This window comes from Puccinia triticina, chromosome 6A (genome assembly GCF_026914185.1).
Source record: "Puccinia triticina chromosome 6A, complete sequence".
NCBI lineage: Eukaryota > Fungi > Basidiomycota > Pucciniomycetes > Pucciniales > Pucciniaceae > Puccinia > Puccinia triticina.
The window spans coordinates 1558167-1571952 of record NC_070563.1 but is presented as its reverse complement, the minus strand read 5'-3'; the positions used below and the strand labels follow the sequence as shown (position 1 = coordinate 1571952).

At 43.2% G+C, this 13786-nt stretch overlaps 3 protein-coding genes across 3 annotated transcripts; 1 reads left to right on the top strand and 2 right to left on the bottom strand.

The window, feature by feature from the left end:
* Positions 1-3628: 3628 nt before the first annotated feature.
* PtA15_6A200 (uncharacterized protein) lies at positions 3629-5252 on the bottom strand (the record flags this gene model as incomplete). Its single annotated transcript, XM_053169881.1, has 2 exons — positions 3629-3817; positions 3900-5252. 2 exons carry the CDS (start codon positions 5250-5252, stop codon positions 3629-3631), a joined length of 1542 nt encoding a protein of 513 aa, XP_053021127.1.
* Positions 5253-6346: 1094 nt separating this feature from the next.
* On the bottom strand, positions 6347-8546 carry PtA15_6A199 (uncharacterized protein; the record flags this gene model as incomplete). The annotated part of the gene is made up of 11 exons (XM_053169878.1): positions 6347-6426; positions 6512-6652; positions 6774-6998; positions 7065-7127; positions 7223-7469; positions 7542-7627; positions 7696-7759; positions 7825-7893; positions 7955-8067; positions 8140-8275; positions 8370-8546. The coding sequence occupies 11 exons, from the start codon at positions 8544-8546 to the stop codon at positions 6347-6349; spliced, it is 1401 nt and encodes a 466-aa protein (XP_053021126.1).
* A 1880-nt stretch (positions 8547-10426) lies between these two features.
* PtA15_6A198 (uncharacterized protein) lies at positions 10427-12410 on the top strand (the record flags this gene model as incomplete). Its single annotated transcript, XM_053169877.1, has 5 exons — positions 10427-10553; positions 10641-10760; positions 10837-11349; positions 11658-12267; positions 12386-12410. 5 exons carry the CDS (start codon positions 10427-10429, stop codon positions 12408-12410), a joined length of 1395 nt encoding a protein of 464 aa, XP_053021125.1.
* Between the last annotated feature and the right edge of the window lie 1376 nt (positions 12411-13786).

Sequence of the window (13786 nt, the reverse complement as noted above, 5' to 3'; positions counted from 1 at the left end):
ATGGTCAATATGCTTTGAGATCAGTTCCAATTCACCCAGTTGTTCAATTGATGATCCTTTGTTGCAGAGAGGAATGAATTCAACCACCAAGGGAGGTGTTTTTCTTGGCCCAAATTTTACCTCCATATATATTTTGATGTTATCTAATTTTCCATGGAATTGACTGCTTTCATACATCAGATCATATTTCTTTCCAAGTGCTTGTTCAAAGAGTAAGTCAATTAAATCTGGATAGTTCTCCTTGAAAAATCTGATCACTTGAAAAAGAACTGAGATTTCACTTTGATATTCTTCACTTTTATCTATGTCTTCAATATTTACAAAAATATCTTGTAACATTTTCAGAAATGTTTTCAGCTCTTCAATTATGTCTAATTTGCCTCTTGATGTGAATTTCAGTGTTTCTAATAGATCAAAAATGCTATCTTTGAAAATATTTTCATCAAAAAGATACATCATATCTTCTAAATCTGGATTCCTCTTGCTTTTAGGTAGGTTCCGGTATTTCCAAAGAATCCTTTTCACTGAATGGAATGAGAACATTCTTTGTTGCCACAGTCCAAGAACTTTGAAAGATGTGATTGGAATTAAATAATTAAATGTTTCAGTTTAAAGTCCAATATTGAGCTGAAAGAGAAAATTGAGTTACCTGAAAACATCTCTCTCTCTGGTGATGCGTACCAGCCATTAAAAACATTCTTGTAATCTTCTACATAGTCAGTGCCAAAAATATTTTTTTGATCATATATATAGCTGCGAAACATATTTTCAGCAGCTTCCTCTAAATTCTGCTTGGTGAATAAAGAGACAAAATCATCTTGAGTAATAAAATGATTCCTGTGCATGAAATATATAGTTTGGAATCCAAGCCTGTGAATGGGGAAACCTGCAAGATACAATTGGTGGTTTTTGGGGCTGCTCTGCTTAATTATTTCCATTGTATCTTCTGCTAATTGCTTTCCAATCATTTGCATAATAGTATGCTTGTTGTATCCATCCAAAGGAACTGGCTCTTCCATACTTTGTTTCAAAATGTTTCTATTGCTATCTTTTGAAATATTTGCTTCATTCTTGCTAGTTTGCCTGGAATTGGTAGCAAAAACTCCAAGGGAATGATGATTTTCTCTATGTATAAATTCAGATTGTCAGAGAAAATCAAATTTAAGAAATGAGTTCCAGAATTAGCATCAATCAAAACAATGATGGGCCAGCTACGCTAACCGTAGCGTTAGCGTGGCGTAGCGTAGCGGAATTCCGCTAACTTTTAGAGCGTAGCGTTAGCGATATTGCGCCGTCTCCGCGCTAACGCTGCGCGCACAGGGTACGCAGCTAATTTAGCTGTTAGCGTAGCGTTAGCGCAGATGCGAGAAATTGCGCTAACACTACACACAGAGGGCGTCAAAGAGCACGCGCTACGCTGCGCTACAACGCTTTTAGCGGGATAAAAGGCGCTTAGCGACTGTAGCGGCGCGCTAACTCTAACAAAGGATTGGCACGCTGTTAGCACCGCTAAAAATTAGTGCAGCGTAGCGGCGCTAACAGCGCGCTAATGCTATTCAAAATTGGCGGGCGCTTGTTGCTGCTACGCTAACGCGTAGTGCTGAAATAGCGTAGTTTAGCATAGCGGCCCACCGTTGAATTCAAAAGCATCTTGGGAAAAGGGAAAATTATACATACATTTCCATTTGTCCAAAGATTTGCATTTCATCATTCTTTTCAGCAAGTTGCGGCTCAGGTTTGCTCTTCATGAGTGGGTAATTGGCTGGATTTATAAGAAGAGTCGGGGATCTTCCTTTCAAATTTGCCACTTTACTATCTTTCAGTATGGCCATTGTTCCATGGATGTTCTTCAACTGAGGAGCATATGGAACAAAGAATGACTCGTGTATTTTCATATAATATGGTCTTAAATTATCAGTGTTGGGGACACTGTTTTCCACATTTTTTCCAAGAGAGCCAAACTCTTCTTTGATCTGATTTATCAGAACTGAACAATTGTCACAATTAATGTTAGTTGATTTTGGAGGGGAACTTTTGCATGCAAATTGGGAGTCTTACTTTCTCTTTCTTCTTGAGATTTAGGAATCTCTGGAACTATCATGAAGTTTAAGAGGAGATTTTATAATATATATTCAGTTTTTCTGGGTTTTCCTTGAATGATGAATGTGTGATTAGAACTCACATTTTCTTTTGAATTGGGTGCTCTTCATTGGGTTTAGAACTCTTTCAATATATTCTTCAGGTGATTCTTTATATTCAGAGATTGCAAGGGAATCTGAGTCATTGTGGACATGCAACATATCATTTTTGGAATCACCAATGGGTGATTCTACAGGAAAAAATGGGGAATCAATGTTACTTCTATTGGTTGGGGAACCAAATAATGAAAAGTTGAGAATAGCATACTCCAATAAACCAGGTTTTGGTTCTTGACCCTCTCTGTATCTGTCATCAAACCATTCACTGGTGTTGATTCAGTTGCTTGCAAGCGGAAAACTGAAAACAAGAGGATAAGTTGGTGGTACCTTGGTCGAAGATTCATTGTATATGGTAATTGAATGAATGTATGCTATATGTTTCTTCAAGTGATGGTAAGATATTTAAGGTGATGTTGAATTGAGGCAAAATATTCTACACTTGTGGATCTTCCTCTTATATCCAAGGGAACACATGTAAAAGATTGAAACCTGATGCTTGCTGCCAGACTTGTAGCAGAAGACAAAACATATAAAAAATAACCCAAAACTGTTGTCTCAAACAGGAAAGCAGCTGTTTTATCATCTGGCACCAGTGAGATACCTTGTTCACCAAGATGAAACCCAGACATGAAGCACTTTTCCCGGATTTGTACTTACTTGGATATAATTTAAGGGCTGTGCTTTCTATAAACAGAGATACTGCAGATTATTGTATCAAATTCTCCATTGCCCTCACCACCCCGGATTGCATGTATTGGAACATGCCTACATAAGCTGTAGCAAGATGACATATCAAACTGGGTGCTTTTGGTTGATAGCAAAACATGAAGGTTGAGATGTGGTAAAGTATCAACCCTTCACAGATGTGCCACCAAAGCCACTCCTCATGTTTACAGTTTAAGTGATATACAATACTTCCTCTTACATTTTCAACAAGAAAAAAAATGCACTGTAGGACTCCAGGCTCCCAGACATCTGATACGTTTGGGAGTCGGAACTCCATTTTTTGGGAGTCAATTAATCAACCCCCTTGTTTTTTTTTCTAAATACAGGGGAAACCCTTTAATTCTTTTGGTGAAACTGTGGTTTTAATAAGCTTAGATCAGTCCACCAACTATACATGAAGAACTTATAAGCGCCAACTGCTTGAGCTGGAAGAAAGCTCTTTTCAACTTGGAGTCAAGCAGCATCCAATTTGTGGTTGATTCTATAATCCTCAGAGACTAGAAAAGATGGATTGATCAATGAAACAATCCAAGATGAAATTCTACAGATGTGCATATTTATGTGTATACTTCTCAAGACGCATGGATCTGAGGAGGAGAGGAGAGATTAAGATGATATTAATGCATATGAGAACAGAGCAAATGGTAGATCAGCAAATAAAAGATAATTAATTCTTAGAAAGACAATGCATGAGAAGGATACGGTCACTGGGAGCTTGCAGAAGACTGCTGGTGAAGGTGGTGAGCATCAGGGAGGGAAGAGTCGGGCAAAGAGGCCATTCCTGGAAGTTCGTTCCTTGGCTTGCCACGGAGTTGTTTGGGTCTGAAGCGAGCAAATGCGCGTCTTCTGGCGGCACTGACGTCGGTACCGTCTCGGTACCATTTTGAAGAGATCTTGATAGTCAAGATAGTTGTCAGCAGAATTCAAGACAGTTGACGGACTTTTATGGAGAAAGACAAGACTGGACGTATTTACATTGACTGCTTTATCTTTCAAAGAGACCCCCGTCCGGTCTCCAAACGCTCTCGAAACCGACCCTCTCGGACCATGTCGTTTCATGATGTGAGCCATGCAGTCGTACCGTTCCCAGTTGAGCTCGACTTCGGCCATCAGGAGCTCTTCCTCCTCCTTAGTCCAATGGATTCGATTGCACGACCGAAACTGGTCGGGGTTGTATGACGTAGGCAGAGGCTCGCTATCAACATCCAATCCTCTTTCGCCTATCCCGTCTTCCCGAGCATCATCCGCCTGTGTTGCCCCACTCGTGTCTTGCTGGAGGCCAGTGGCTGCTGTGGGACCGACCTGCTGGGCTGCCGCTGCCGCGAGAACAGTCGCTGCTCCCCCGCCTGCGCCTGCACCATGGACATCGACCTGGCTATCTGGCCGATATAAAGTGGGAAAAGCTGAAAGCTTGGGGGACTCCAACGTCTGTTTCTTGGGCTCCGCAGTCTTTGGAATAGTCTGGGTATGATGGGCATTCGTCTGACTATGAGATCGGAATGATGTCGAACCAAGTGGGAAGGCTGAAAGATTTGGTTGGATGGCTTGTAGTGATGGGTGGATGTTAGGCTCGGCAAACGAACTATGAGATGGATCATACAAGAACGTCGATTCGACCTGGGCTGCTTCCGAGATTTGACCCACCGAACATCGGGTATGTGGCGTAACTGAAGCCGATGAACTTTTTCTTTGGTGGTGTGCCTGATACATCGAATGATCATGCGTCAACTCATCTTCCCTCGATTGAAGTTGAGAGAATATGGATGTTGAACTTAGTGATGAATCTTGACTGCCGTTGATGCGAGAGTTTGACTGTTCCGAATCATTCAGGGGGATATTGATTTCATTCACTGATATTGACTGTTGAGGACAGATGTCGGCCTGCTCGAAGGGACAAGTGGGAATATCGAAGGCATGTATGCGGACGTTTTGTGATTTTTTTAGATTGGTCTTCCGTCGCTTGGAAGATTTTTTCGGCTTGGCGATAATTTGAGAGGCATGATTCGATTGAGGAACAGGGGGTATGGGTTCAAGCAAACTATCATGATGGAAGATCGATTCATTGATTGCAAGGTTTCCTTCGGTAAGACGGGGGTCGATCGGTTCATCTGGGTGGGTAGGACATTGAAGGGTAGTGAAGTCCAATTGGAATGGATTATCTGGATAGTGGGCTTCATGGTTTGGACTGAGGAAGCCCGAACAGAATCGGATGGAATGTATGTCAGGTTCGGGGGAAGTGCTCGATGAGAGTTGCTGGTTCAAGATAGCAGCTGTTGCTTGAAGCAGTTCTTCGTTGGTCAAAATGGCCTGTTCTATCCCAGAATCCATCGGATTCCAGATTTACACATGTGAGTCTGAGAAAGGTGTTATTTGGTTCCTAGCGAAGGTATTGATGCTTCGACGAGAATAAAAGGCTAGGCAGAGGTGCTATCGCGGTTTATAAAATGAAGAGCTCTCTGACTGAACGGAGAAGAGAGTTATGATCAGATAAGAAGTAGGCTGAAAGATAGCAAGAGCTGACTAGAAAAAAAAAAAAAAAAACATACGACTTCAAAAAATTTCGTCCACAATCAGTCTTCTGGAAGCTGTTTGTGTAGATACGTTCTCTAAGCTGCTGGCGATCGATGGAGTTGATTGATCGAGTGCATTCATGACAGTCCTCGTGGGCGTTTGTGTGTAGTTTCCTCTTGGAGGTCCGATCAACTGGACTCTGGAGGGAGAATTTGTTTGGACCAGGGGTTTCGGAAAATCTGTCACGGAGTGTCATCACTTTCACAGATTTCTTCTGTCACTGGCTGCGGGAACGACGTACAGACCGCGGCCGTATCCGCATGACACTTGCCGCGTTCAACAAACCTTCGGCTATGTACATATATTTAGGTGGTTTGCGCTTTTGCCTGGCGAAACGATGATCCTGGGGTTGATGGACTTCTTCGACTTCTGCTTGTTCATTACTGATTGTTAGCTGCTGAGAAGTAATTCTCGGGGTTGCTATTGTCAGAAACCCCTCGAGCGTCATGCGAACCAACCGGCTGAGGGGGCCCTCATGACGAGATTGGCTGAGAGGAGGGCGAAGTGGATCATGGTGGGCAAGGAAATGCATGTCATTTCCTATTTTGGTTGGGTTGTGGCTTCGAGCAATCTCAAACTGACAAAGATGAAATTCGACTTGGAGGTGCGAAATGTAATAAATATATAGTAACACTGGTTTCAAAGGGTATTAGTTGGACGGAAAAGTCTATGTGGATTCATGACCGTAATTTTTTTATGTACAAGAAAGAATAATCTGAATAAATATCAACAACCCAAAGGACGTGCATGGTAAATAAATATGTACATGTGAATTCATGGAATGCTGCTAGTCCAGTGAGAAGATTCCTTCTCATCAGAAAATGCAGACATGCTCAATCGCTTCTCGAGTTCTATCGTGCAAGGATCTTGATGGGGGACTCTTGATGCAGGCCTAAGGCAGGCATCTTGATTGACATCTTTTGTTCCACGCCTGAAGTAAAGCCACAAAAAGCTGCCAAGTAATCCGCTGCTTAGAAAACCAAGACCTAAGAACCATATTAATCCAGAGAATGGACCTTTAGGGAAACTGCTGCATTGGTGCGGATCTGTCGGAGTCGAAGAAACGAGTGCCGAAGAGATCGGCCCTCCCAGAATAATACCGATTCCTCGAGTCATGGAAAGGATTCCGTAGCCGCAAAACAACAACTCCGGATCCGCTTCGAAGAGTAACGCGAATGACGGTAGTGAGACAAAAAAAAAAAGAAAGAAAGACGGAGGCGCAATTCCTTCGTCAGCTTCCTCTTTCATCGTTTTAAAATACCAGAAATTGTCACTAACGGATGAAATGTTTCAAAACCCGAAAATATAAGCTCGTCCATGCACCAGCCGTGCAGCCATAGATAGCCGCGAAAACAAATAGCAACACGATTCCATGTTGGCTCAAAGCACCCCACAGGACGAGAACACTAGCACCCCCCAGGACATTGGCTGTAAGACCAATGAGGAAGGGCGAATAATGGTCTGATAGAACACCAGCTGCGAATTGCGCGAATATTGTTCCCGCTGGGATTCATGGAAACTATTTTCAATTATTTGCTCAAATGCTTCGTAGTAGTTATCATATCTTACCATTTAAAATGGAAACCAGATAACTTCCCGTCATGCTACCAAGGCCGAGACAGTTGCTGTAGGCTACAGCGTGCAGTTTTTTTAATCATTTTTAACAAACACCCAATCAACATTCAAGCATTTTTCTTTCGGGATGAACAGTTGACCGACAGACTTACTGGGAAGGTACAAGCCTGGTAGGTAATATACGGTTGATTGGACTGTGTTTAAAAATATATAAGTCCAAAATATCCCGGTTAAGCAACCATAAAAATTGCGGAACAAGTTTTGGGAGCTTGGTGTGGCCTGCTTTTCAGATGAACTGGCAAGAGATTGATCCGAGCTATCGTGGCGCTGGTGGCCATTCGCAATTCTCGGGCGTATGAAGAAAACCGCGACCAACAGCGGAATTGCAAACAGCGCCGTCTGAGAACGCTCATTGGTAGATTGAGTTTGACGCCGACCGACTCATCGCGCAAGGTAGAAACAGCCACTCACGATAACTTGCAAGGCGACTTTCGGGCCAAACTTCGCAAGAAGACTGTCTAACATAAGAGGAAAGACCAATCCTCCCAAGCCACTCCCTAGGACAATTTCAGATAGTCAGTCAGCTAAAATGGTTAGAAACGGCGACATCGATTCGAGTACACACCCGTGAAAACCACTCCGTTTGCAAACCCCCTTCGTTGTTCAAACCATTCCGGGAGATGAGAGAGCTGCATAATGGATCAATACCGTTGATAAATCAGAGAGGCATTGCGAGGGTTCGATGGCAACTCACTGCCGAGAAATATAACGCGCATCCGCCAATACCGTATCCGATTCCTTGACTCAAGAGAACGTGAAAGGCCTGTTAAAAATTGATTCAGCTAACCAGGCTCAAAACTTCAGAAGAAAAAACCCGATCTCACAGAAGTAGAATAAGCAGAAAAGAATAAACTCAGGGTGCATGTTAGCAGACCCGAAAACATCAATGGACGCCTTATGCCTGGCTTCTTGGCGATCCAAAACGAGATTAAGGGTGCTGGAAGAAGGAGATAGGATTGAGCAATCTGAATTTGAATCTATCGAAACAGATCCGGCCATTTCAACGTACATGTGGCAGCAATGATACCAGTGTTGATTGTTCCAACAAGAGTTAGGATGACCTTGGCATGTGGATCTGGCTTTATCGGGCTACGCGGATCATGTTGGTAAAAATTGAGTAGCACTCCAAACGAGGTGGCAAATCCCTGAATACGAGTCATCAAAAATCTTGTTATCCAACTCGTTCTTGATTCCACCGCTCTCAATCAGAAGTATAAATGAACCCAACGCGTCGCTTACCCACACAAATGTTTCGACAGTGAGCATAGCGATCAAATATTGAATCGCACACTTGCCCTTGTCGGCAGGAGGGTCATGCCTTGTCTCAGCCGTTTTCAACTCATCGCTTGCCTTGGTTCTGTTGAATTTCGGTAATTTGAATTTGAATCCTTGAGGTTGATCAGTAACTTGCCCCATTGTAATCGAGTGGCAAGGATAGTGCTGCAGGAGAAATCAATAGCACTTTTTTAAGAAAGAAAGAGTGACGAGGGTCTACAAAGCAAAAAGAGTGGAGATTTAAGAAAGAAAGAGTGACGAGGGTCTACAAAGCAAAAAGAGTGGAGAGAAAAGAGTGGCGACGGTCTACAGAGTCAAAAAGAGTGGCGAGGGTGTACAAAGTCAAAAAGCCTGGTTATGGAAACGCGACTGGCTCCTAAACTTCTTGCGGGATCAAAGTCGGTCAGATGGGTCAATGGCTACCGTCCCATTCACATCACCCGGGCGCTTATTTATCCCCATTCCACGAGGTGTCAGCCAGGCCAGCGAAGTGATGTAACCAGCTGATGATAGAACAAGTAGTATAAAGATATGAAACAAAACAACGACCTTACGTCTAAAGAACAAGACCGAAAACTCGCTAGAAACGCGACGTGTGACACCTTTCCAGCCGAGGCCTTGAGAAATAAATGTTTTGTACCGCAATGCATTGAGAAAACAAGGAAACATGCAGCTGCGTTGGTCATCCGTGTGCTTGCGGGCAGAAGTTGACTTGCACACGCGGGCCGAACCCTAATTTGACACCGGAGGGCCCCCACAATTGCCCTCTGAAACAATGGGACTGGAGGACTTCCCGTCAACTTCGAATAACTCTGGAATTCCAGATTTCGCAGGGGAATCTGGAACTCTGGATCCCTTCGGGGAGCTTCGGGGACCAAGATTTCACTGGAGGACTTCCCGTCAATCTGGGAATCCCTTCCAGACCCAGATCTGAGCCCAATTTCGCAGGGAAATTTAGGCTTTGAGACTCTGGGAGGCTCTCAGATTGCTCCCAGATTGCGACGGGAAGTCCTCCACTGCGAAATCTGAAATCTGTCGTCTCAGATCTGGATTTCCAATCGACGGGAAGTCCTCCACTTAAGGGCCAAATGGCCCAATCCTCAAGCCCACCACATCTTTTGGGTCTTGGGAGTTACGGAAGCCCTGGTACGACCACATCCTGCCGCTCTGTACATGGATATTTTATTACATAAGCTAATGTTCACTGTTTTGTGTGGCTGCGGCATAAAATTCTGATAAGTTTCATTTCTGGTAAATTGGTGTTATCCAAACAGCGCAGTAGGGCCGCAGCTTTTTCTGAGAAATTGTATTTATTTGTGAACCCCACCATTTAGAGCTCCACAGCCTCATCAATGTAAACTCTAACCGCTCCCAAACTTAGTCAGTCCTTCCTTCTGAGTTGGCAGGCTGGCGCCCCTCGCGCGAAGCGCGACAGAGATCCTGTGGGGCTCTCCTCCAGAGAGGCTTGGTTAAGCTTGAACCGCTCCCCGACTCCTCGATGAAGCGGTTGCGGATAGAATTCAATTTCTGGCGTCACTTCAGGAATCTGGCCAAGATAAGATCCATACTGGATGACTTCCCGTCGTCATTTAGAGAGCTCTAGATGCCCCTCTAAATCCTAAATTAAGACACCTATCAAAAAATCAACCAGTGCACATGAAATCAATAAAATGTAGGGTTGGGAAAACACTTCTCTTTTTGTCAAAATTTAAGAATTTGGGTGTGTAAATTGAGATCTGGGAGGCTCCCAGACTCGACAGGAAGTCTTCCACTACGGCAGGCACTGCAGGTACCTGTCTCCAAACCAGCAACAAAGAGTATAAAACTGATACGCCGCAGTTCGCATGCGGGTCTCACAAGTTTAGAATCTGGCAACCTTGTCCATGCGTCACTGAAATTTTGAAACATGTGATAATCAGGTTGACAGGATCGGGTTCACGGGGCTCAAAATTTGCATATAAGCCTGCAGTTGTCTTTGCTGCTGGGATGCTTCATCCGGAACCACTGCTTTAATTACTTGGATGATGATCCCATCAAAGATCTCATTGTTTTTCATCACCCTGTCCATAGGAGCATGTCAACTTGCACAGGCAGTACGGCTCTGGCCGAACGAGGTCATTTCAATCAATGCAGCAGAGGACTCTGAGGGTACGAATCAGGAGTTATAACTATTTCCATTCAAGCTTTATTAACATTTTCCTATTCCTACTCTGTGCTACTTGCTTGCTGCGGAAGGTATTGTGAGGCAAATCATGGACACCGCCAACAAAAATACTCCGAGACAAATGATCAGAGGGGAGAGGCTGGATCATCACAAGCGGGCAAGAGTTCTTCAAGGACTACGGAAAAACAAAGGTGGAACTTCTGTTTTTATTATTTTTCCTCCCACTTCTCTTCTTTTTCAACGCTTCATAATGGATATCTGTTACAGATCTGATTCGTTCAATCGGCAAGGAATACAAGACCATAAGTGATGATATCTTGAGTCTCCATTTTGAACTCGGTGTACATGTGCATGAGGAGCTAGAGGAGATCCGCCAAGCCCTCACATCAAATGTCCTAAAGCGAGTGCAACAGTTGGATGGAACGGCTGCACACCTGCCTGGCACACCAAGCCAGTCTCAATCACACCGGCCAAGTTCTATCAGCCCCTTGAATGAAAATGTGAGGGCTGAGATCAATCAAAACCCCGAGGAAGACAATAATGGACTGGATGCTACAAAAGATGTTGGCATTCTCCAAAAATGGGATGATTTGCAAGCAAAGATCGACGAATCCATATTGTATCCCCAGGGAGGCTCCTACCGCTACTACCAGTTTCATGATGGAAAGATGAATGCTATCAAAATCATCCTTCAGCTGGGTGATTTCATCCATCGCTGGGAGCTGGTACCATCAGAAATCTTCCTAAAAATCAATACTTTCAAGCAGAAGAATGTAACATGTATGCTTCAATTTCACACTCAAATCCTTTCTGAGATTTCTGTTGGATCGTACTGGTGGGGAAGATTGGTCATTCCTCAGCTAGGTTTTCTGACAACAAGCCAACAGTTGGGACACTTCCATAGGTCAATTCATGGTATGTTTGAGCCTTTTCAATGAAAAATTAATCCACCTGTGTCTTTCAGTTCCTCATTTATCTTTTCTCATTCATATTTTCTGATTATACTTCTATCACATTTTAATATAATTTGTTTTTTTTTTTTTTTGGAAAACATCCTGATGACTTGAATCAAATTCAATTATACTCAGCTCTTTCAGAGGAAGACAAGAAACTTATGCTCTATGACATCATGAATAGCAGCTTTGAAAGCTACAAGCAGAAAATGATAGATGAAGAAATCAGTAAAACTTTACAGAGATTTTTATCTTTCAATCCGAAAGATCTAGAGAGACTTTCCTCAAACATGGAAAGCCAACAGATGCTTCAGGAATTCAACGGTTTGATTAATACAATATACAAAATGATTGATTATTTCCAAAATCATGGAATTTTGGATGAAAGAAAAGGATGGTTAGAGCTCCTGTTTGTATATTCAAGTTTAGATTTCCTTGACAGGTACTACCAGCCAATCATGAATTCAGTAAAGAATGAGATGGACCAGCCTGAAGTGTTTGCCCGACAACTCCACATCATGGGACTCTTTGTCAAAGGATATAAAAGGGACACCTTGGCCTTCAATTTAGATCTTGAGAAAGAGGAAATGGCTGAGCTCTTTCAGATCCTCAAAAACTACAAAAGTGAAGACAATCCCCTCAGACAATGGATCTTTCACTCAACCAAAAAGATCACTCATACAACTCCTAAAGAGGTGGAATCCTTAACAAAAAAGACTCCACCAGAATCAGATTTGAGATTTAAGTATGTAAACTGTAGACTGCCTTATTTTGTGCTTTTTTGAAAACAGATCCACAGTCCTCTGTGTTTTAAAATGTTTATTATTCCAATTCCCTTATGGTCTGGATATACTCTTTTACAGAGAGTCTTCTTTGGATTTCTTTTGATGTTGATTTTCCAATCTCTTTTCTACTTTGCTCCTGAATCAGAGATTGGACATTTCTTTTTTTTTCTTTTTTCACTTTGTACATGCTGTGACTTGCATGTTTCTTGGCTTGATTTGAGCTATGGGCAATATTTGGGGGCAATATGTGGCAGAGGAAATTAAGTAACATGTGTTGAAATCTCCACTTATCAGCCTTATTCAAGAGGGTAGCCTCATCCAAACCCATAGCTAAGAGCTTCAACTTGCACATCACCATAACTATTCCAATGCATTTAGCATAGCAGATTTTTAAGAAGCTTTTGTGCCTGCTACACCAATATTAAATTGGAGGGCATACAAGTCAGCTACAAACAGTTTGACCAAAAATTCTATGTTTAGCTGCAAATTCCAGCTAATTATCTGTAAGCTGGAGTTGGTGGAGTTTGGCAGGTTCAAAATACACTCAAGCTAACAGTCCCAAAAAGCCACTTTCCGCTACCCACAATGTGCAGCAGAGCCAATGGAATTTAGAAAGATATGTATGTGTGGTGTTGAATTGTGTCTATGTCCCCTTGAAGCTCTAATCTGGCCTTCTAGAGCAGCATATACAATACCACAGGTAAAGATGGCAATTGGTACCCGTTTGGGGGTACCCAGTACCCGCGGGCGGGTACCGCTAGCACCAGCTAGAAACCCGCCAAGCGGTGCCAGGTGCAGTGTCCGGTGTCTGTTTTGTCTCCAAAACTAGCGGGTACCCAATTACCGCTAGCAGTACCCGCCTTATACCCAGGGAGCTAGGGGGCCTCAAGCCGGGGGTTTTCCCCTTCTTTGCTCACTCATATCCGATCACTGCCCTCCAGGCCCTTCCAATCACCACCTCACCAGCCCACTCCTCGAACATGGGATCCACCCGCAAGCAACACAAGTCTTCCGGGGCCACCAAGTCAGCCTCATCCCCCCACCCTCAACCACCAAATCTCACCCAAACCCCCAATACCACCAGGACCAACCCCACAGAAAGTGAATCACTTGGTGAAATAGAGGATGCCATCTCAACTCCAAACCGCACCCAGCCCCTCTCTGGAACAACCTACGATGCTAGTGAAACAGAGGATTTATGTACGTTTTTCTTCAATCTTTTTAACGGTCCACACTTATATCTAAAAATGGAATCTTATGCAGGAAAAGCGCAGAAAGTCGCGGCAAATGCTCTCAGTTCAACCTACAAGTCGTACCTGCCACCCAAACTCTCCGATAAGCGTGACAAGCAAGGTAGGTGCATGATAAGATATTGTTGTAGATTGTGAGTCTCACTTGGTTTAGATGAATTGTTTGAAAACTCTGCTGACAGTGAAACCAATTTATATTAGATGTGGTATTTGTATCAATTGTCCAACT